The sequence below is a fragment of the Trichosurus vulpecula genome, chromosome 1 (assembly GCF_011100635.1).
Source record: "Trichosurus vulpecula isolate mTriVul1 chromosome 1, mTriVul1.pri, whole genome shotgun sequence".
NCBI lineage: Eukaryota > Metazoa > Chordata > Mammalia > Diprotodontia > Phalangeridae > Trichosurus > Trichosurus vulpecula.
In genome coordinates this window covers 361291860-361315138 of record NC_050573.1, presented here as the reverse complement: position 1 = coordinate 361315138, position 23279 = coordinate 361291860, and the positions used below count along the sequence as shown (strand labels likewise).

General features: G+C 36.9%; 1 protein-coding gene across 2 annotated transcripts in view; it reads left to right on the top strand.

Moving 5' to 3' along the window:
- The window catches only part of SDHA (succinate dehydrogenase complex flavoprotein subunit A), a 41867-nt gene that overhangs the window by 2018 nt on the left and 16570 nt on the right, over positions 1 to 23279 (top strand). The window contains exons 2-11 of one of the 2 annotated variants that reach the window (XM_036755110.1): positions 7197 to 7283; positions 8401 to 8562; positions 8964 to 9107; positions 9530 to 9694; positions 12771 to 12919; positions 13167 to 13291; positions 17560 to 17728; positions 19445 to 19640; positions 20742 to 20913; positions 21489 to 21607. In XM_036755110.1, the coding sequence (XP_036611005.1) occupies positions 7197 to 7283; positions 8401 to 8562; positions 8964 to 9107; positions 9530 to 9694; positions 12771 to 12919; positions 13167 to 13291; positions 17560 to 17728; positions 19445 to 19640; positions 20742 to 20913; positions 21489 to 21607 (1488 nt within the window). Of the gene's footprint in view, positions 1 to 7193; positions 7284 to 8400; positions 8563 to 8963; positions 9108 to 9529; positions 9695 to 12770; positions 12920 to 13166; positions 13292 to 17559; positions 17729 to 19444; positions 19641 to 20741; positions 20914 to 21488; positions 21608 to 23279 lie in introns of both variants that reach the window. The other variant, XM_036755103.1, reaches the window with a different exon arrangement.

Genomic DNA, 23279 nt, shown 5'->3' with positions numbered 1-23279 from the left:
CAAGTCTAGAGAAGTGACTGGCCCCATTGTACTCTGGTCAGGTCTAATATCCAGACAGCACATTTCAGGAAGGACATTGATAAACTGGAGATAAACTGTTCAGAGGTAGACAATAAAGATGAACAATCATCAAGCATTTAACCAAGCAGTCATAGGTGCTGGAAATACAAAGACAAAAATAAAAAACTACCTGGCCTCATGGAGCTTACACTCTGTAGGGAGAGACACTTTGTACGCTTGTGTGCGTAAAATATATGGCAATTTTTTGGAAGGATGGAGAGGTATCAGCAACTGAAAGGATCAGGAAAGACCTCATGTATGAGTTGGTATTTGAGGTGGTGATGACAAGGGAATGTATTCCAAGCATGAGGGACACCCTGTACAATAGCAAGGCCAGTTTGGCTGGCTGGATGAGTGCATGAAGGGGAGTAATGTATTATCTAATAAGGCTGTAAAGGCTGGTTGGAGCCAGGTATTAAAGGACTTTTAAATATCAAACAGAGTAATTTATGTTTGATCCCATACGTGATGGGGAGCCAATGAAATCTATTGAGCAGGGGTGTGACATTAGAAATATCCTTTTGATAACTAGGTGGCAACGGGGGCTCTGGAGTTCATAGCATTTAAGGAGTGCTTGAAGAACAATGGCTATTTAGTCCAGTATAGCAGAGACATAATGCGGAACATCATTGACTCCTCTCACCAAGTCTTTGGCTGTCACCTGGAAGGATTACTAGCTTGTTCTGTTTGACTCCGGAGCTCAGAACTAGGAGAAAAGGATTCAAGTTATAAGGAGGTGAATTTGGGCTAGCTACAAGGAATAATTTACCAAGAATTACAGCTACGCAAAAGAAAAGTGACCTACTTGTTATAGAGGAGATTTTTGTTCGGGTACAGGTTAAGCTGAATGGTGCTGAGATTCACTTCTATTCAACAAACATTTATTAAGCACCTACTATGTGTCAAGTACTGTGTCGAATGCTGAAGATAAAAACAAGAAAAAGAAAAGACAGTTTCTACCCACAAGATGCTTACAATCTAATGGGGGATGATAATACACAAAAGGAAGCTGGAAGTGGGGAGACACCCACTGAAGGAGCATCTTGTTCTGTGGAATTGAAGCCAATTAGAGCTGCAATGCAAAGTGGAGTGAATTGAATAAAGTTCTCTCCTCTCAAATTGTATGGTCCTAAAATAGTTTTTGGAGGTAGAGGATTCCTGGTAGTTAGTGTGATTTAGGGGAGTCTTTTTAGGGCTATCATTGTGCTACTTTGAAGAAAGGTAGTGGATGGAGAAGGAGAACATGAAGGTCTTTGATTAAGCATCCCTCAGAGCCAGAGAGCTAGTAGTTGTAGAGCAGCAAACAGTTTGGTAGATTTTAGCGAAGAGTTTTTAAATAATGAGATAAGGATTTTAGACTTTTAGAGTAATGTGAACGTGCTTGAAAGACTGGATTCAATGTGGAGCACGCTGTCTTGGTGATGGTAGCAAGGATAAGTTTGTTAGGAGAGCAGGACCAAAAGTGAGGATCCTAATGATGAAATGCAGACCAAGTGAGAGGAGAAGAGCCTGAATTAAAGCCATGACCATTACAGCTGTTGGAAGTTTGCTTATTGGAGCTGTAGCTTAATGTGAGCACAAGAAGAACACCTATTTTTAAAGCTGCTACTAAGGGCAACTAGGTGGCACAGTGGATAGAGCACCAGCCCTAGAGTCAGGAGGCCCTGAGTTCAAATCCAGCCTCAGATATTTGACACTTGTTAGCTTTGTGACCCTGGGCAAGTCACCTAACCCTGATTACCTTGTCGCTAGTCCCCCCTCTCCCCCCAAATAAAATAACTGCTGCTCACCAACATGCTGCCTAAGCACTCGAGTGTTCAGACTCAAGTTATGGAAAAGGGGGGATGTAAGGACTTTGCAATTAATTCAATATGTGGGGTAAGGAAAGGGAAGATTTCAAGCTAACTCCAAGAAAAAGTCTAGGTGCAGGAAGACCACTGGCACACCATCTCAAATACAGAATATGATGGGGATTGTCTGGAGGATTGGGAAGGAGTTCAGTTGTTGTTCATGCCAACAGTGGTTGGAAATAACAGGACTATAACTCTAGATTGAGGTTGGGAGTGGTCTACAGGGTTAATTGAAACCGTGAATGTGGATGAGCTCATTAAGAAAGATAATACAGAGAAAGCCAAGTACAAAATTTGGGAGGATACCCATATGTATTAAGTTGGAGATAAATGATGCTGTAGCAAAGGGGAGCAGAGAAATAGGAAAAACAAGTTATCATCATGTTAGAATAAGATCCAGTTGTACCATATCATGCTAGATTAAATTCATTGTTTGATTGAAAATTATTTTTTTCTACAGTGCAAAAATTTAAATTGAACCTATGCATAATGTGAGATTTGGCTTATATTTGAACTAATAAGATTAGACTAGCACTTACTGCCTATGTGACCTTGGACACATCAGCCTCAGTTTCCTCATCTCTGAAAAGAGGAGGTTGGTACCTTTTTGAAGGCATCTTTCAGATCTAAGTCTATATGAGCTATGGAGACTGATGTTAAAATACACATTGAGTTACGTTTTGAATATCCAAAGGGTGATTTCATCTTTGAAATTCCTGGCTCTGCCATGCAAATTTACTCTACAAGCCATAGACTTACATTTTTGTAATATATATATATATATATATATATATATATATATATATATATATATTATATATATTTATTTATACACACACACACATATGTAACTGTTAAGAGACATCTTTTTCTAATAGCACTACAAATAGTATATACTTTTAGGGAGGCCATATGGGGGAAAAGCCTGCTTGATTAAAAGTCAGGCTACCTAGGTTTTATTCCTACCTTGCTCTGCAGCTTACTCGTTCAGTGTCATTGGTTTTGTGATTTTTGGTCTGTCAGCTTTGGTTTCTCTTTTTTGTAAGAAAAGTGAAAATAATAATTCCTTACACTACAGGGTTATGATGGAATGAGAAAATGTATGCATAAAGTCTTTATATAAGCTGCTTATTACAAATTTAAGATGGCATCATTATCCCAAAAAGAATTTTCTAAATCAGAGTTCTTGACTAGCTCTTTGCTTTAAAGAGTAGATTTTTTTAAAATGTTACTCTAGACACTATAAAATACTTGGGAGTCTACTTGCCGAGACAAACCCAGGACCTATATGAACACAATTACAAAACACTTTTCACACAAATAAAGTCAGATCTCAATAAATGGAAAAACATCAGTTGCTCATGGTTAGGCCAACCTAGTATAATAAAATGACAGTTTTACCTAAATTAATTTACTTATTTAGTGCCATACTGATCAAACTACCAAAAATTATTTTATAGAGCTATATTAAATAATAACAAAATTCGTCTGGAAAAACAAAAGATCTAGAATTAATGAAGGGAATTAATGAAAAGAAATGCTAGGGAAGGTGGCCTAGCCATACCAGATTATTAAACTGTATTATAAAGCAGTAATCATCAAAACTACTTGGTACTAGCTAAAAAAAATAGAGTGGTGGATCAGTGGAATAGGTTAGGTACACAAGATGCAGTAGTCAATGATTATAGCAATCTACTCTTTGATAAACCTTCTGGGCTAAGAACTCACTATTTCACAAAAACTGCTGGGAAAACTGGAAAATAGCATGGCAGAAACTGGGCAAAGACCAATATCTTATACCGTATACCAAAATAAAGTCAAAATGGGTTCACAATTTAGGTATAATACTATAAGCAATTTGGGAGAGCAAGGAATAGTTTACCTGTCAGATTTATGGAGAAGAGAAGAAGGGAAGAATTTATGACCAAAAAAGGGAGAGAGAGTGTGTTATAAGTGCAAAATAGATAATTTTGATTATGTTAAAATAAAAAGTTTTTGTACAAACAAAGCAAATGCAACCAAGATTAAGAGGGAAGCAGAAAATTGAGAAAGAATTTTTACAGCCAGTGTCTCTGATAAAGGCCTCATTTCTAAAATATATAGAGAACTGGGTCAAATTTACAAGAACACAAGTCATTCCCCAAATGATAAATAGTCAAAGGATATGAACAGGCAGTTTTCAGAGGAAGAAATTAAATAAATCTATAGTCATATGAAAAAATGCGCTAAATCACTATTGATTACAAAAATGCAAATCAAAACAACCCTTAGGTACCACATCTCTCCTCTCAGATTGACTAACATGACAGAACAGGAAAATGATAAATGCTGGAGAGGATATGGCAAAATAGGAACACTGTTACATTGTTGGTGGAGTTATGAACTGATCCAGCCATTCTGGAGAGCAATTTGGAACTGTGCCCAAAGGGCTATAAAAATGTGCATACCCTTTGACCCAGCAATACCATTTCTAGGGCTGTATCCCAAACAGATCACCCAAGTGGGAAAAGGACTCATATGTACAAAAATATGTATAGCTGCTCTTTTTGTGGTGGCAAAGAATTGGCAATCAAGGGGATGCCCATCAGTTGGGGAATGGCTGAACAAGTTGTGGTACATGAATGCAATAGAATACTATTGTGCTATAAGAAATGAGGAGCCAATGGACTTCGTAATAACCTAGAAAAACTTACATGATCTGATGCTGAGTGAGGGGAGCAGAAGCAGGAGAACATTATACATGATTACAGACACACAGTATCTGTGATGACGAACTTTGCATGACTGCTGAACCACAGAGACAAAGACTATAACCCTCACCTTCCCCCTCTTCCCTTTTCCTCACTAGTCGTGGACTCTGCTCACTGTTGTGTGCACTACCTCACCCTGTTCCTGGTTTGTCGCTGTATTTTGCTGCAGCCTGCCTGCCCACTGATGCTACCTCGAAGCTCACAGATGGCAACTTCCAGTTATAATGGCTGATATAGGCAATGCCGGCCTTAGGCTGGTGGAGTTCTTTGTGCCCTAGTGTGGACATTGTAAGAGGCTTGCCCCAGAATGTGAAGTTGCAGCAGCCAGGCCAAAAGAACAGTCCCTTTAGCAGGGTTGACTGTACTGCCAACTCAAACCCCTCTAATAATTATGGAGTCAGTGGCTATGTCACCATGAAGATATTTAGGAGTGATGATGAATCAGATATCTCTGCTGGTTCTTGGACTGCTGGTGAAATTTTGAGATATCTGGAGTAGCAGTCAGGACCTGCCTCTGTTCCTCTCATGACTAGAAGAATTGGTGAAGTTCATGAGTGACGAAGCTACTTCCATGGTGGGTTTCTTCAAAGACTTATTTCAGTGAATCTCATTCAGAGTTCCTAAAAGCGGCTACAGACCAGAGGGAAAACAACCACTTTGTGCACACCGATATTGATGCTGTGGTGATGTATGAGCCTGATGGAGAGGGTATCACTTTGATCTTGTCTCCCCATATGGCATATGGGTTTGAGGAAAACACTGTGAAGTTCACAGAGGAAAAGATAATCAAAGGAACAATGAAAAAAGTATCCAAGAGAACATTTTTGGCATATGTCCTCACATGACTGAGGCTTAATCCAGGGCAAGGATCTACTTGTAGCTTACTGTGAGGCAGACTATGAGATGAATGCTGAAAGGGTCCAGCTACTAGAGGAAGCAGAGTAATGATGATGGCACAGAAATTCCTGAAAGCTGAACAGAAACTCAATTTTGCTGCTGCTAATCACAAAACTTTAAACCATGAACTCTGAATTTGTCTTAAAAAGAACCTTTGGAGAGGTTCCTGATACTGCTATCAAACTGAAAGGAGAGAAATGTTATACCAGAGGATTTGTATGATGGGAAGGCCCTTGAGTGATTCCTCCAAAGTAATTCTCACTTTGATAGTAACTTGAGGTACCTAAAACCTAAGCCTTTCCTGGATAGTAGTAAAAGTAGTAGTAGCTGAAAACTTTTAATGAAATTGTGAGTTCTGATGAAGAAGTTCCATTAGAATTTTTTGCCCCCTGGTGTGGCCACCTGCACAAACTTTGGAGCTCAGGTACAAAGAGTTGGAAGAGAAGTTCAGCAAAGACCATGATATTGTCAGAGCCACCACACATGCTACACCCAATAATGTGCCTTCTTCATGTGGAGTCAGAGGGCTTCCCTATCATCTGCAACCAAGAATAAGTGAAATCCTTGGAATTAGGAAGGTGGCTGTGAAGTTAGCAACTTTTATAAGCTACCTACAAGAAGAACCTGCAGATTCTCCTGTAATCAAAAAGAAATCCAAGAAGAAAGAAGATCACTAAAGGAGCAGCCAATACAAACCACTTTGTATAAGTTCTCTTTTGCCAGTGATGGAGCAACAAGTGCCTCAGGGATAAGCATTCAGCATGGATCATATTAGAATCCTGTTTAATTTTCTTTAGGTTGTTTCTTTAAGTGCACTGTTCATAGAAACATCGGGGACAGTTGATATTGGTGGAAATCATATTTATTTGGAAATGATTTGTTTTTAGGAAATATTGTAGGGTTGGAGTGAGTTGAGTTGGAGATAATTTTCTAATGTTTTTGTACATTTGGGATAGTGACAATAAATGAACATTCCCTCCTATTTAAAGACCCTCTGAAGCACTTTATTTATATGTGTGTATATGTGTGTGTCTATATATATATATATATATATACATATATGTATATAGTAGCACTCATAGTAACAAATAACTGGTAACAAAGTAAATAATCAGTGGGGTATGTTTTTCCTTTTTAACCTATAAGGGAAAGTCAATAAGGAATGAAAATAAAAGCCTTCCTTGTTTCTTTGATCCATAAAACTCGACTCAACAGTAGTCATGTAGTATTTCAAGTATCTTTCAAAGGCAAAATAACAGGAGATTTTACTCACTTCTCAGGGAATATCCTACAGGAAAACTAGGCTAACCACAATCAGAACTTTTCTTAGCAGTGGCAACAGAGAGTAGGAAGATAGGATCTAGGTTACTTGAGTTTTTGTTTCCTTTGGCCCTTTTAAGTGACTTCAGAGATCAAACCCTGCTACTCTCAAGTCTCCTAAGCATTCAAAGTTATGATAAGAAGAACAAAGTACTAGAGGAGAATGAGTGAGAACTAAGTGGAGAAGTTAGCTCATAGGCTTAAAGTAGACAATCTGGGGTAATTTCAAATTTTCTTCTGTAGCTTTTAAAATGTATAATTTATTAATGATATCTGTTCCTTCAGAACTCTTAGTATTTTCACATTTGTGTTTCAGCAGTGGCCAGCAACTTTCCAGTCCAGCACTCGAAATTTTCACTTTACTGTTAATGGAGGAAAAAGGTCATCAGCTAAGGTTTCAAGTTCAGTAAGTTCACTTATTTTTGTATTGTTGATGTATTGTAACATTGCCCTGAAATTAGGTTTTACCATAGTATTGATTGTATTGGTGCATATGCGAATTTGGTGGGGCACTGGTGGTGCCGTGCCCAAAAACTGAAAGATCACAGAAATAACAAATGAAGATAATTAAGTAAAACTTCTTAGAGCTAGTTTTACTTTGAAGATTCAGATTTTTGCTTGCTCAAAAGTGTATTGTATTTTAACCTTTTCAAGTGCCTCAAAGGATGGGTGTTAAATTATTTCATAGTTACATACAAATATCACTAATTTCTACACTGTGATAATGCATGGCTTCAGATTATTAAAAGTTCTCAATTCTTTGGCAGAATTGATGCCCCAAGAGTTGATTATTAGTCATCTCTGGGTATTATTAAAAGTATACTAGCATAACTTTAGGGTAAATCATTTAGTAGACTCTAAGACATATTGGACGCTGTGCAGTTTCGTTGTACCTCCCTCAAACATGATTGGATTTTGTCATAATTAGAATAAGAGTCAGTTTAAGAATAGTTTTGTTGATAGTTCTCTTGTGGGGAGAAGGGATGATAACAAAACAGTCATTGGAATTCTAGCAGATACTAGGTAATAGTGTGTTAAATTGCTTTAAGTTAATACTTTATGCAGTTTTCCCACAAAATTAAAATCCTAAGGTTAAATTTCTTCTATTAAAATTTTAGATTACTCTGATTGAGAGCATATTTAGTATTTTGAAACTTCAGCTCCTGAATATTGCCTGGTTCCCTAGTGCACAAATTTTCCCAGGGAGAGAGAGGGTAGTGGTCTCTTTTGGGGGGGATTATTTTTCATGCCCAAAATACATATCATATCCTTTGTTATCCTGAAAATGTTTAGGATGTTTACTGAATTTGGTGATTATTAATAACAGCTCAGGATTTGTGTCACAGTTTAATAGGATTTGTTCTCATCAATCCTATTCGAGTAGTTTATAAAATTCACAGGGTGTTTTTTTTGTTTTGTTTCTTAAAGGCTTTTAATTCAGACAGCCACTCAAATTCGGTAATAATTAAAATCTTAACAGCATAGTGAATCTAACATTTAATAGGTTGACTTTTCTTTTCTAGATTTCCGCAGAGTATCCTGTAGTAGATCATGAATTTGATGCAGTGGTGGTGGGTGCTGGAGGAGCAGGTTTACGAGCTGCTTTTGGACTTTCTGAAGCTGGATTCAATACAGCATGTGTTACAAAGCTTTTCCCCACCAGGTCACATACTGTTGCAGCACAGGTAAGGGAAATTAGATATCTAAACTTTAAAACCTTAATTTAATGAAATGAGTTTGGAACTTAACCATTTTCCATTAGAAAAAATTGTAAAAGAAGACCAGTACAGCACTGTAACCAGCTAGGTGTTCATTTTTATGATTATATGGTATTAACTGTACTTAATTCAAATATTCTTTAGTCGATATTCATGTAAACAGTAGACTCATTATACCATAAGGAGTGTTTTGCCTTAAACTGACAAAAATATGCATGATATCAGGAAGAATACCTATTAATATCATAAAGGTGAAATTTTGGATTTTAAAAATTAAGTTTCTATTTGGAAGAATAAAAGGATATCCCAGTAAAATTGGATTGATGGATATTGTGGATGACTTTTAAGAAAATTTTCTTTGTTTTCAGGGAGGAATCAATGCTGCTTTGGGGAATATGGAAGAAGACAACTGGAGGTGGCATTTCTATGACACTGTGAAAGGTTCTGATTGGTTAGGTGATCAGGATGCAATTCATTACATGACAGAGCAAGCACCTGCTTCAGTAGTTGAGGTGAGACAAAAGCTCATTATTTTATACTGTTATCTTATTATGTTATTACTACATGCTATTATCATACAGTATACTATTAAGTCCCATTGATTTAAAACAGAAGGATATTTATTAAATATTTGAAGTATAAAAAGATGATTAGTCAGAGAAGAAATAATGCATTGATTCAACAAAGACATATTTTCTCTATTATTAACTTCACAATTTATCTTGAATAAGAAAATTGTTCTCTTCCCCCTTCGTTGTCTTTCCTTGACATCACCCTGAATATTGACTAAAACATTAACATTGGAATGATTTATCCACTCTTTTCCTGAATTTCTACTTAAGTTGCTTAGCTTTGTTTCTATTACAAATTATGGATTTTGTTGAATTCTAAACCTGAAGATAATGTTTTTGGAAACATTCTTTACATTTAACAGTTGGAAAATTATGGCATGCCATTTAGTAGAACAGAAGAAGGAAAGATTTATCAGCGAGCATTTGGTGGACAGAGCCTAAAGTTCGGGAAAGGAGGACAGGCTCATCGATGCTGTTGTGTGGCAGACAGAACAGGCCATTCCTTGTTGCACACACTGTATGGAAGGGTAAGAGAATTCCTGAAACGAGAGCCAGTCATCCCACAAATGAAGGAGTCCATAGATTTCACCAGACCACAAAAGGGGTCCACTGTCCATGATACAGAAAAAGGTTAAGAATCCTTATATTAGTGACATAAGGGGGCCTGGGTAAAAATATATGGGTGATTTAGTATAAAATTGCAAAAAACCACTAGAAACGTAAAACAGTTCATTAACCTTATGAAGTGATTTCCAAAATTTTTTGGTGAAATACCTTTAAAAATGTTTTGAGCTTGTAACCTCAGTATATATTTATGAATTAAATACATGTACTATTCCACTAATATATGCATTACAAAACAGATGCAAAAATAGAAATTAAAAAGAATCAGATAAAAAAATTATTGTTTTATTAACAGTGCAAACATCTTTGATTTCACTACAGTACTGTTATTGGTATGTTTATTGAGCTCAGTGTGATCAAATAAGCTTCATTATTTTTTTTTAAATCTTGGTTTAATATTTAGTAATACAGTGATCCAGTGGTCTGGTTCTAAGTTCAGTTTATTTTGATACTTAATGGTTATCAGCTGGGAAAATATACTTAGATTTGAAATAAAAGTCATGCTTTGTTAGCTGTGCCTACTAATACTAATTTTTCAGCCCCTTTTACTGATCATGCAATTGAAAACTTGTGAATATCTATCATCCCTGATGTTAATCAGGCAAGCCTAAAGCCAGTAGTTTGTTGTTAGAAATTATTCAGAAGTTCTCATTTTTATTTTTTAATAGTTGGGTTTGAAACCTACTGAAACTTCATTTGAAAGAATTTTTAATTTTTTTTTAACAGATTAGAAAATTCTGGTTTCCATGAGTGTGTGTACACATGTATACACACATATATATACACATATACTTTAAAGAGTGTGGTGTGTGTGTGTACGTACATAAGTGCGTACACATACACACAGTCTATCCATGATGCACTTTGTTTTTTGACAGCAAAAGTTTAGTTTTTAAATCTCTTGCTAATTGAGATAGCTTCATATTATTATTAGCTAATATCTCAAGGCACAATACACACTGGGCAAAATTAATCATTAATAATAACAATGGATGTTCCCCCATATTTCAGATAATTTTGGACATTTTGAATTTGTCTGGATGACTTCTTGTTATATTTCGTTACATCATCATGGCCTTTTCCTTATAATCCTTCCTGCCAAGGCCTAATACTAAGAGTAAGAGAAGAAGCATCAGCTTTGCTATTTTATTGTTCACTTCTCAGTCAAGTCCTTACTGTGTGCCAGGCTCTTTGCTAAGCTTCTTTTCATGTTAGAAGCATTATTTTCGATCTGCAGTGTCTTTACAAGAATCTTTTTTAGCCACTTTTCCATTTTATGAGGATTAGTTTAGTTAAAGCTAGATAATATAATCCATTAATACTCTTAATTGGCCACACATAAATTAAATTGGACTATACTGAAAGTGAACAAATGAGTGACAATGCTACTGTCACCGCTCCATGCTGTGGATATCCCACTCTTTCCTCAGAAATGTATATATCAAACAAGCAATAAAAATTTATTAATCACCTGCTACGTCCCTGGCACTATGCTAATCTAACAAAAGTGACTAGGCTGATATGCAGACCAAGTGAGATAAATCTATGTATTAAAAATAGTATAGCTTAATTTTTTATTTTTTTTATAAAAATATAAATAGAAGTTCTAATATTTTCTTCTCATACCTCAGCTGATACCTGCAAATACTTATATTAGCTCTCATTAACTACCTTTTATTTAATGACCTTATTTTATATGTACTTATATGTATATATTTTGTTTTTCCTGATAGAATATAATTTCTTTAAGAACAGATTTTTTTTTCTTTTTTGTCTTTGTATCACCAACACCTAGAAGAGTGCTTAGCACATAGTAGGAACTTAATAATGTTTGTTGATTGATTGTCTAGTAAGCCCCACTTTGGAGACCATTGTTAGACAGTTCTCATGCTGTGAAAAGTTACATTCAAGCAACAATGTTTTGTTGCTTCATGAGTTTTTCTTAGCACAAGTTTTTTTTTTTATTTTAATCAGTAAAAATTAAGATTGGAAAATGTATTTTAAGATTATTCTACCTCTCAGCACCTAAATTGACTTGTATGGCAGCATACTCTTTTTAAATCTAAACTAAAGCTTTATAGATTGTAGAAAAACTGAGTCATCTGGGTTCAATTTAATTTTTATCAATCCATTGCACCTTTTTGAGGTCAGATAATGAGGTAAAGGGCTTGAAATTTTCAGTTTTTACTAAATGGCCAACTACAAATTTCACTCTGCCACTTGAGTACTCCAGCTGCATGCTTTGATAATGTCTGTAATATATTTTTTGGTCATTCCCTCTTACCAGTCAGGTGATGGTCCTATACCAGCACTAGGAACCTTGGCCAAAGGTATTAAGCTAAGTTTGCTTGTCAGTGACATTTAACTGTATCTGGATTCTGGATCCACTACAACTCCTTAGCATTTCTAGGAAGACCTTTGAATTCTAGCTCAAATTTTTGGCCCTCCTGAAGTTATGAGAAGGAAACAAGAGAACAAGGTTAGGGGAAAAGGGAGAGTGTATGCTAATACTGTGTTGTTGACATGAAAGAGTCTTATGGGAACAACAAATCTAAAAATATCTTCAAGCAGAGTAGACAGATGCCTCTTTAATGTAGAAATAATTAACCTTCAACAGTCTAGGAGACTCCAAAGTAGTGCTTTTCTTTCTCTTAAGAATCTGTCTGTAGTTTGTAAGATTGAAAATAGTATTTTTCTGCTATCTAGTATTGTTATCATTGTTAATGTGTCTTACTCAATATACCTCTATTTTGAAAGAATTCCTACCACATGTCCCTTATCTAGCCATATTGTTCCCATATGTATCTTCCCTAATTGTAGTACTGCCATATTAAAATTATGCTGGAAAAATTCAGCAGAAGGGCCTAAATTTAATTACTGCTTCAACTTATCCAAATGAGATGTAGGCTAGTACTAGTAACATTTTTAATACATTTAAAGCTCAATTGAAAATATTTTCATATTATTTTTCATTTTTAGTCTCTGAGGTATGATACCAGTTATTTTGTGGAGTATTTTGCCTTGGATCTCTTGATGGAACATGGGGAGTGCCGAGGAGTGATTGCATTGTGCTTAGAAGATGGCTCCATACATCGTATAAGAGCAAAGAATACAGTTATTGCAACTGGGTAAGAACATGAAAACTGCTTCTGTAGAGAAGGATATTTTCTAACTTCACTCATCGTCGTAGAGCTCAGAAGCACACCTAGAAATCATCTAGTTCAACTTTCTGTTTCTATAGGTAAAGATCACACAGTTATGTGCCATGTAGGTTAAGTACTACAGTACACTCTGTTACTTGCTTACACTACTAGGAAATATTATCTGTTCTGTATGTTAAGTCTCTTCCTAATATCTCCTCCATATGATTCCCAGGGGTTACGGGCGGACCTATTTCAGCTGTACTTCTGCTCATACGAGCACAGGAGATGGCACGGCTATGGTTACGCGAGCAGGCCTTCCTTGTCAAGACTTAGAGTTTGTACAGTTCCATCCCACAGGTATGAAATGACTAATTTGATCAAATGTAAAGGTTAGTCACACTTAGTACAAGCTTTTTACAAGACCACTTAATAGACATTAACTTAATATAAATTAAGAAAGATTAGCGGGGGGTGGAGCCCAAGATGGCTGCCGGAAAGCAGGAACTTGCATGAGCTCCCTGCCAGGTCCCTCCAGAAACCTGTAAAAAATGGCTCTGAACAAATTCTAGAACTGCAAAACCCACAAAATAGCAAAGGGAAGCAGGGATCCAGCCCAGGACAGTCTGGATGGTCGCTGGATGAGGTCTATCGCGCACGGAGCAGAGGGGAGCGGAGCCCAGTGTGGGGGGCGGCAGGACCAAACAGACCAGGAGCTGGGCAGTACAGTCCCTAGTGCCCTGAATCAGTGAGCTGTGGCAGTTACCAGACTTCTCAACCCACAAACACCAAAGACAACAGAGAAGGTTGGTGGGAAAAGCTGCTGGGGACAGATTGAAGAAGTTCACTGTTCAGCCACTGCCCCGGGGGAAGTGGGGGTGGTGCAGCTACAGAACTACAGCTGCAGTTGCTTCTGGCCCCAGGCCCACCTGGTGGGAGGAATTAAGTGGCGGATCAGAGCAGGAGTGCACAGCCTGCTTAAGATTTGCCTCAGGTCCAGGTTGGCGGTTCTTGGGGAAAGGAGGAATGCTGGTGTGGCAGAGCTGGCTGTATAGAAATAGCTCTGAAATCAACAGCGCATCCCCTCAAGCTTGGAACAAAGTACTCTTTACTCTACAAGCAGTCATACCCTGCTGAAAAAACTCAAGGGTCAAGTAAGTTGACTGGGAACATGGCCAGGCAGCAAAAACAGACTCAGATTCAGTCTCAGACTTTGGAATGTTTCTTCGGTGACAAAGAAGACCAAAACATACAGCCAGAAGAAGTCAACAAAGTCAAAAAGCCTACATCAAAAGCCTCCAAGAAAAACATGAACTGGTCTCAGGCCATGGAAGAGCTCAAAAAGGATTTGGAAAAGCAAGTTAGAGAAGTAGAGGAAAAATTGGGAAGAGAAATGAAAATGATGCGAGAAAACCATGAAAAACAAGTCAATGGCTTGCTAAAGGAGACCCAAAAAAATACTGAAAAAAATATTGAAGGAAACAACGCCTTAAAAAAATAGCTTCAACACCTTGAAAGGTAGAATTAGCCAAATGGAAAAGGAGGTCCAAAAGACCACTGAAGAAAATACTACCTTAAAAATTAGATTGCAGCAAGTGGAAGCTAGTGACTTGATGAGAAATCAAGATATTATAAAACAGAACCAAAGGAATGAAAAAGTGGAAGACAGTGTGAAATATCTCATTGGAAAAAAACCACTGACCTGGAAAATAGATCCAGGAGAGATAATTTTAAAATTATTGGACTACCTGAAAGCCATGATCAAAAAAAGAGCCTAGATATCATCTTTCAAGAAATTATCAAGGAGAACTGCCCTGATATTCTAGAACCAGAGGGTAAAATAGAAATTGAAAGAATCCACCGATTGCCTCCTCAAAAAGATCCCAAAAAGAAAACTCCTAGGAATATTGTTGCCAAATTCCAGAGCTCCCAGGTAAAGGAGAAAATACTGCAAGCAGCCAGAAAGAAACAATTTGAGTATTGTGGAAAAACAATCAGGATAACACAGGATCTAGCAGCTTTCACATTAAGGGATTGAAGGGCTTGGAAATACGATATTCCAGAAGTCAGTGGAGCTAGGATTAAAACCAAGAATCACCTACCCAGCAAAACTGAGTATCATGCTCCAAGGCAAAATATGGATTTTCAACAAAATAGAGGACTTTCAAGCTTTCTCAGTGAAAAGACCAAAGCTGAATAGAAAATTTGACTTTCAAACACAGGAATCAAGAGAAACATGAAAAGGTAAACGAGAAGGAAAAATCATAAGGGACTTAGTAAAGTTGAACTGTTTTGTTTACATTCCTACATGGAAAGATGATGTGTATAACTCATGAGACTTCAATATCATAGTAGCTGAAAGGAATATGCATATATATGTATATGTGTGTGTATGTATATACATATATACACATACATATGTGTGTGTGGCTATGTATGTAGGTGTGTATGTATGTGTGTACATATATATGTGTGTATGTATACATGTAGGTATGTGTATATATATATATATATATATATACGTATATATATATAGACAGGGCACAGGGTGAGTTGAATATGAAGGGATGATATCTAAAAAATAAAATCAAATTAAGGAATAAGAGAGGAATATATTGAGAGAGGGAGAAAGGGAGAGATAGAATGGGGTAAATTATCTTGCCTAAAAGTGGCAAGAAAAAGCAGTTCTGTAGGAAGGGAAGAGGGGGGCAGGTGAGGAGGAATGAGTAAATCTTGCTCTCGTCGGATTTGACCTGGGGAGGGAATACCATACACACTGAATTGGGTATCTTACCCCACAGGAAAGAAGGAGGAAGAAGATAAAAAAGGGGGGATGATAGAAGGCAGGGCAGACGGGGAGGAGGTAATCAAAAACAAACACTTGCGAAAAGGGAAAACTCAATAAAGGGGGATAGGTTAGGAAGGAGCAAAACATAGTTACTCTTTCACAACATGAGTATTGTGGAAGGGTTTTACGTAATGATAAGCATGTGGCCTATGCTGAATTGCTTGCCTTCTTAGGGAGGGTGGGAGGGGAGGGAAGAGGGAGAGAATTTGGAACTCGAAGTTTTAAAAACAGATGTTCAAAAACAAACAAAAAAAAAGTTTTTGCATGCAACTAGAAATAAGATACACAGGCAATGGAGCGTAGAAATTTATCTTGCCCTACAAGGGAAAGGGGGATGGGAGGGGAGTGGGGTGACAGAAGGGAGGGTTGACTGGGGAACGGGGCAACCAGAATATACGTCATCTTGGAGTGGGGGGAGGGTAGAAACGGGGAGAAAATTCATAATTCAAACTGTTGTGAAAATCAATGCTAAAAACTAAATATATTAAATAAATTTAAAAAACAAAAAAAGAAAGATTAGCTCCAAGTCTCAGGGGTTTGTGAACTCATAAAGACCTTTTTCTAGCATTGGAATTTAAAAAAAAAAATTATGATACAATTTATGCATCATCATTAGGTAAATAAAGATTTCCACGTAAGAGAATTTTCAGAATAATGCAAGTTTTAGCCAATTAAATGCCAAAACATTTGATGGGAAACTAAAATGTTTTATAATTTCCTGTCCCATTAAATATTGCATGTTGATCTATGATGAACATATAGTTGAAACTCTTTTGGATGAGTTAGGGTCATCGTGAGTGTAAATTATGCCCTGCTATAATAGTGATTCACTTCAAGAGCTGTTGAGATATGTAAGGCTATTTGCCACTGCAGTAAATGGCCTCAGATTAAAATCTTTTTTCAGATTCTTGTGTTTACTTCTTATGATTGCTCCGCTTCCCTCAGTATCAGGCTGTAATTTTTTCATTGCTATTAGCATGCCTTTCTCTTAATGGTGACATATGTAATTTTCATAGCATTTAGAGCTGGAAGAGACCTTAGAGATTATTTATTCCCCTTTATTTTACAGATGAGAAAAATAAGGCTCAGAGAGATTAACTGATTTCCCAAGGCCATACAAGTAGTAAACAGCAGAGCTGGGATTTGAACCCAGGATATCTAACTTCATATCCAGTTTTCTTTCTACTTAATACATGAAAGCAGGGGACATGTTTTATCTGAATTTTGTATATCCCCTAGCATTTGCACTGACCTTTTCATATAGGCATTTAATAAAGATTTGGTGAAGTGAATTGAATCCAATCAGATCAACATATTTGATTACTATGTTAAAAACAGTGTGGGATATACAAAGAAATGGCTTTTTTTAAGTCCTTGTCTCAGGGAGTTTACATTCTAGTTGTTTCTTGAACAGCATTGATAATCCTTAACTATTGACCAGACCACACTGGCCTCTAACCTATGGGTGCCCAGAGCAGAATAGAGCAGGCTAGAGACAGAAGAATCAGGAATCAAAAAGAAGTTTAATTTCAAAGGCTTGCAAGCCAAGGAGGCAGATTAGACACATGTGCCAGGGGCCTGCCCCCTGGTGGGATGGACTTGCTTTAGAGTGGCCAAATCTCAATACTTATACCAATGGCAGTACAGATTTACTTCTCAAGAGGTATCTGAAAGAATTTGTGAGAGAGCTCAGGCATGTCCCTGCTTTCACTCTGCCATCTTGGCTCTGCCCCCCATGATTCTTTCATTGCAAATGTGTTCATGTATTTTTGTTTTGCAGGCATATATGGTGCTGGCTGTCTTATCACAGAAGGATGTCGTGGTGAAGGAGGCATTCTTATTAATAGTCAAGGTGAAAGATTTATGGAAAGATATGCACCTGTTGCAAAGGATCTGGCCTCTAGGGATGTTGTATCTCGTTCTATGACCATTGAAATCCGTGAAGGAAGGTTTGTTTCATTTTCAGAGATGTCCAAATATATTTCTGATCAGTACTTGAAATGCATAGAAGGAATGAATTTGATCCTACATAGTATCACTTAATATTGCAGAATTAAACTTTGTTCTTGCTATTACTATGTATAATCACAAAGAAATGTCTTCTATTTGGTTCTTCTCTGTCTCATGCAGGGGTGGGGAACCTGTGACCTTGAGGCCACATGTGGCCCTCTGGGTCCTCAAGTACTGACGTCACAGAATACTGTTCAAAGGGCCGTACTTGAGGGAGGGCCACATGTGGCCTCGAAGCTGCAGGTCCCCACTTCTGGTGTAATGTGTGCTAGCTTTCTGTACTTCTTGTTCTTTGTATGCTCATATTTAGTTGGCATTTTCATTGAATAAGGTCTTCTACATAGGTGAATTTTCCATACAACCAAAGCCTACTTTTTAAGTGCTCAAACTGTAAAATAAAATTTGGCCATTTTAATGCAAATAGTTCTGAGCATATTCAACTTAATATAACAGTTTCTGTAGGACTCTACTGTGATACAGTAGTGGCCTTGGAGGGAGGTATTTGTTCCCTCTCTATACATGGCCCAGGTCTGCTGAATTCTTCTCTCAGCTAACTTTTTGTCATTCTTTCATCTTCTCTCAGTAGGATCTTTAAATCAGCCTGTCTTGAATCGCAAAATTCTCAAAAAGACCCAGACAGGCTGCATCTTAGTCTTATGGAAATCCTTATTATCTCCTTTAAATAACTGGTCAAACCTGAAGTCTTCCTTTCCTGCTGCCTACTTGGGAGGTCTATAGCATCTATACAGACTCAACACATTGCTAAATCTGAATTGTTTCAGTTAATATTCTAATACAATAAAAGAACTTTGGCAGTCCCTTAGAATTTGATTGGAATATAAGATTTATTCATTTAAGTTGTTATTAATATTAATACCTACTTTGTTCAGAACACTGTTTTTGACGCTGGTAAAGAGATAATTTGAATAAGACATTTTTCTTGCCCTCATAGAGCTTACAATAAGTTAGAAAACAAAGTGTTATTTGAAATCTGAAAGGAAAGGTTATTACTGACCAGGAAATCAGAGAAGACTTTATTTTAGGAGTTAGCATTTAAGTAGAGCTTCAAAGGATGAGTAACAATTGAGCAGGTAGAGGGAAGAATGGTATAAAGGTATGGTAGCATGTGGACAAAAAGGATTGTTTGAAGACAGAAAATACCAATTGGTTGGAAACTAGGGTACGTGGAAAGGGAGTAATGTGATATAAGGCTGGAAAAGTAATGTGAAGGACTTTGAACACTGAGCAAAGTAATTTTACTTAGGAAGCAGTAGGGAGCCACTGAAGACTTTGGAACATAAGAGTGACCAGATTTGTGGAAAATAAAGTTATTCCGATAGCAATATGAAAGATGAATTGGAGAGTTGAGAATGGAAACAGGAAGCCCTCTTAAGAGGCTTTTGAAGTAGTCTAGTTAGTTGTAATGAGGGCCTATATTAGCACATTGTGGCAGTGGATCTAAAGACAGAAATGAGAAACATTTACAGGTTGAATTAATTGAATAGTAATTTACTGAATGGGGGAGGGGGAGGAAAAGGGATTGGTTAAAGATAAACACCAAATTGTAAACTTGGGAGACTGGCATGTGTGGCCATACAAAAATTTATCTTTTATTTTTATTCCCGAAAGATGAATTAATTCTTTCCTTTCTTTAGAGGCTGTGGTCCTGAAAAAGACCATGTCTATCTACAGTTACACCACCTACCACCTGAGCAGCTATCAACTCGCCTGCCTGGAATATCAGAAACAGCAATGATATTTGCTGGTGTGGATGTCACCAAAGAACCAATTCCTGTACTCCCTACTGTGCATTATAATATGGGAGGCATTCCTACAAACTATAAGGGGCAGGTAAGGATTTAAAGTTAAGAACTGAACCTATTAAGGAAAAGCATTTGACTTAAAATGTTTTTTTAAAAATTGATGACAAGGTCACTTTATAATTTTATTTCATAAAAATTCCTTTATTTATTTAGATGAGTTTATTTATTCTACCAACTTTTATGTGTTCAGAGATCACTACCTTAAATTGCTATAAGTCAGACTTTTTAAGGTTCCTAGATTTGATTTTCATTTTTTAATTTCAATTAATCAGTAGATATTGACAGTTGGCTCTTTGTAGCAACCGTGTTCATCACATAAAAAGGTTTGTAATTTAGATTGAGAATGTAAGCTCTTTGATAGCAAGTACTGCTTTTCATTTTGTTTTTGTGCTGAACATACTGCCTTACACATGGTAGGCACTTAATAAATGCTTGTTTTTATTGTTGGCTATACTTTAAAGCTTTTGCAAAAACAATTATTTAATTCTTATTGAAAGCTATAGCTACTTCTTAAGAAATAGTAATAAATGACTTTCCTTTTTAAATTTATATTCTGTAATGTTTAGTTTTGAGAATTTTTATAGTATCACAAGAGTAAAATCCCAAGAGAAAATTGTAATGAATAAAGTCAACATATTAAATGTTGAGTAAAACAGATTGCTAATAAAAATCAGAAATACAGTCATTTTGGAGGCATTGTAAGTGCCGTGTGTCTCAGTGGTATTTCACTTCCTAGTGACATTGATAATAGGTATGCCTAGCATAGGTTCCCAAAGTGGGTGATGCCCATTGAGGGGCACTGGAATGATCCAGGGGGGTGGTAGTAGCCTTGGATGCAATTGGATAGCATTGAATAAAAATAAGGATTAACCTAACCTAACCCCCCGGGAGGGGGGTACTGAGTAATTTCTTTTCTTTTTTGAAAAGGGGTCAGTAGGCCAAATAAGTTTGGGAACCTCTGAGGTAGGAAAACACAATGCAGGCATACAAAATAATTTTTGACTGTGTGTGTGTGTGTGCGCGTGCGCGCACATGCACACACACATGTGCAGTATATATGCACATATATTAAATCTTTTTTAAAAATATAAAGTAATAGTTTAAATCAATTATTCTGTTATTTGAACAGGTTCTTAAACATGTGAATGGTGAAGATCAAATTGTACCTGGTCTTTATGCTTGTGGTGAAGCAGCCTCTGCATCAGTACATGGTGCTAATCGACTGGGAGCAAACTCTCTTCTGGATTTGGTTGTTTTCGGTCGTGCTTGTGCCCTGAGTATTGCAGAAACATGCAAACCTGGTACGCGTTTTGGTACAATCATAAACTCATAGATTTAGAGCTGGAAGGCACCTTTAAAACTCTAGTCCAACCCCCTCATTTTTACAGGTTAAGTTGTTTCAGAATGTAAATGATTATAGAATTTTAGTATATTAGAGTAAGAAGGTACATTGGAGATCATCTAATTCAATCTCCTTCGTTTTAGGAATGAAGAAAGTGTGGCCCAACAAACTTTAGTTTTATGTTGATTATATGTAATTTAAAGGTAGAAAAAATATTTTAGATTGTATTAAATTTAAAGTCAATAAGTATTTTCTTGCCCTAGCTTTTTTTAAACTCCTGTGAGTCCATGTCCTTGAATAGAGAAAAGATTTCCTCCTGTTTATTTACCTCTCTTGAGGCAGGAAGCTGAATCATGTCGTCTTTTCGAGATTCCTCTATTTTTATGATTTTCTGAATAGTGAAAACATAAAGAGGTGCTCTTTAAGCTGCAAGCTGATTTTTTTTTTCCTGAATGCTAGATACTTTAATGCCTTTTTCTCCAAAATTTTGTTAATGTCTATATTTCAAAGGTTAAAACCAAATTTTTTTAATAGGTGATAAAATCCCTCAAATTAAATCAAATGCTGGGGAAGAATCTGTTGCAAATCTTGACAAATTAAGATTTGCTTCTGGAGACATAAGAACATCAGAACTGAGGCTCAACATGCAAAAGGTAAGAGCCATCACACTGTGGTAGTTAGCTGCTCAGTGAATCCAGTAAAAGTATTTTCTGAGTACATATTACCTGCAGTATGGTAGTAGTAGAGAAGAAGTATTTTTCATTTACATCATTTACCTGTAATCTATCGATTAGCTATATGTACAGTCATTACTATGCATAAATATGAGGAATGGAACAAAGGAGTTAAATGGGCTTCATCATAGGTGTAGAGAAGAGGATGGAGGAGAGAGGCCTACAACAATCACTCTGAGGACTGGGAAATAGAATTAATAATAGAAATATTCTTGAACGTCAGAAGTTAGCTGATATTGTACCCCTTAAATTGATGGCTGTTCAGATTAACTCATTTTCTTCATTTCCTGTAATTGCATCCAGTTGCCCAGAAGTAGGAGCAGCCATCTCAGTGATGGAGGTTATTGAAGAGTGAAGATTAGCAGAGCAAAGACAATAAAACAGCTTTAGGGAAGGGAGAGGGGACAGAAGGTGAAAGATTTTAAGGTACTGGCTAGTTAACCATTGAAGTGTTAGGCCATTAGGACAAGATTAGATAAGGTAGCAAATGAAGCAATAATTGGTTAGATATCAAGAGACAACAGTGAAGGGTCCCCAAGGAGTACATTTAGTGTGAGTGAGAAACTGATAGAAGTGAACAGCTAAAAGGTGATGATTAGAGAGTTGAATTTTAAAGTTTGGGTTCTGAAAGGTAGGCACCTACACTTTCAGTATTAGAGGGATCATCAACATGAATATTGATGATGGTGGCAACATATGAGAAGACCCACAAAATATTGAAGAAGGTGGGATAGTGACCTGGGGGTGAGCAGTTGATAGTGACGAAGATGGGGAAAGAATGGTATGAACAGATCTCATGGGTTTTTGGTTTTTGTTGTTTTTTTTTTTAGTAATAAGGGTTTTTAGACATGGTAGAAGAGGAAAGGTCAAGAAAGCCTGAGTGCTGAAAATAATTTGAGAAAGGTGAACAAAGGAATGGAAAATACTTAAATGTGGTTCACAGGTATCGCAGTGTCAGGAATAAATTAAACCTTGTGGTCATGTCAACCCTTCCTCCTAGTCCTATAAGTTAGAGGAAGGAATGAGCACCATTGGAGACAGTTATGAGGGACGTGGTATCCTCAGGACAAAACCAGCTTTTCGTTAAAGCAAAGAGGTGCTGTCTTGTGTAGAGTACTGGACTTGGAATCCAAAAAGCTAGGTTCTAGTTCTGACTTGCCATTTGCTAGCTGTATTGGCCTTGCATGCTTAGCCTTTCTCAGCCTCAGTTTCTTTCACCTATAAAATGAAGAGATTTGGTAAGAGAATTTCTGATATGGTTTTAGGCATAATAGTACGTGGAGTAAAAAGATATAGGTCATTTTAATTGAGAGTAGAGTCAGGGTGTAAAGAGAATAATGGAATGGGCTAGGAGAGAGGCCAGCCAGTCTGGACTTCCCCAGTTGGGGAATATTGGGGCTGCTCTGAATAAAGTCAACTATTTAAGAAGAGGTAGTGGGGCATGTAGCTTACATCTAAAGCATATATGGCCGTTTTGTTGTTGTTATTATTCAGGCGTTTGAATCTTGTCCAATTCTCCATGACCCTATTTGGAGTTTTCTTGGCAGAGATACTGGAGTGGTTTGCCATTTCCTTCTCTAGCTCATTTTAC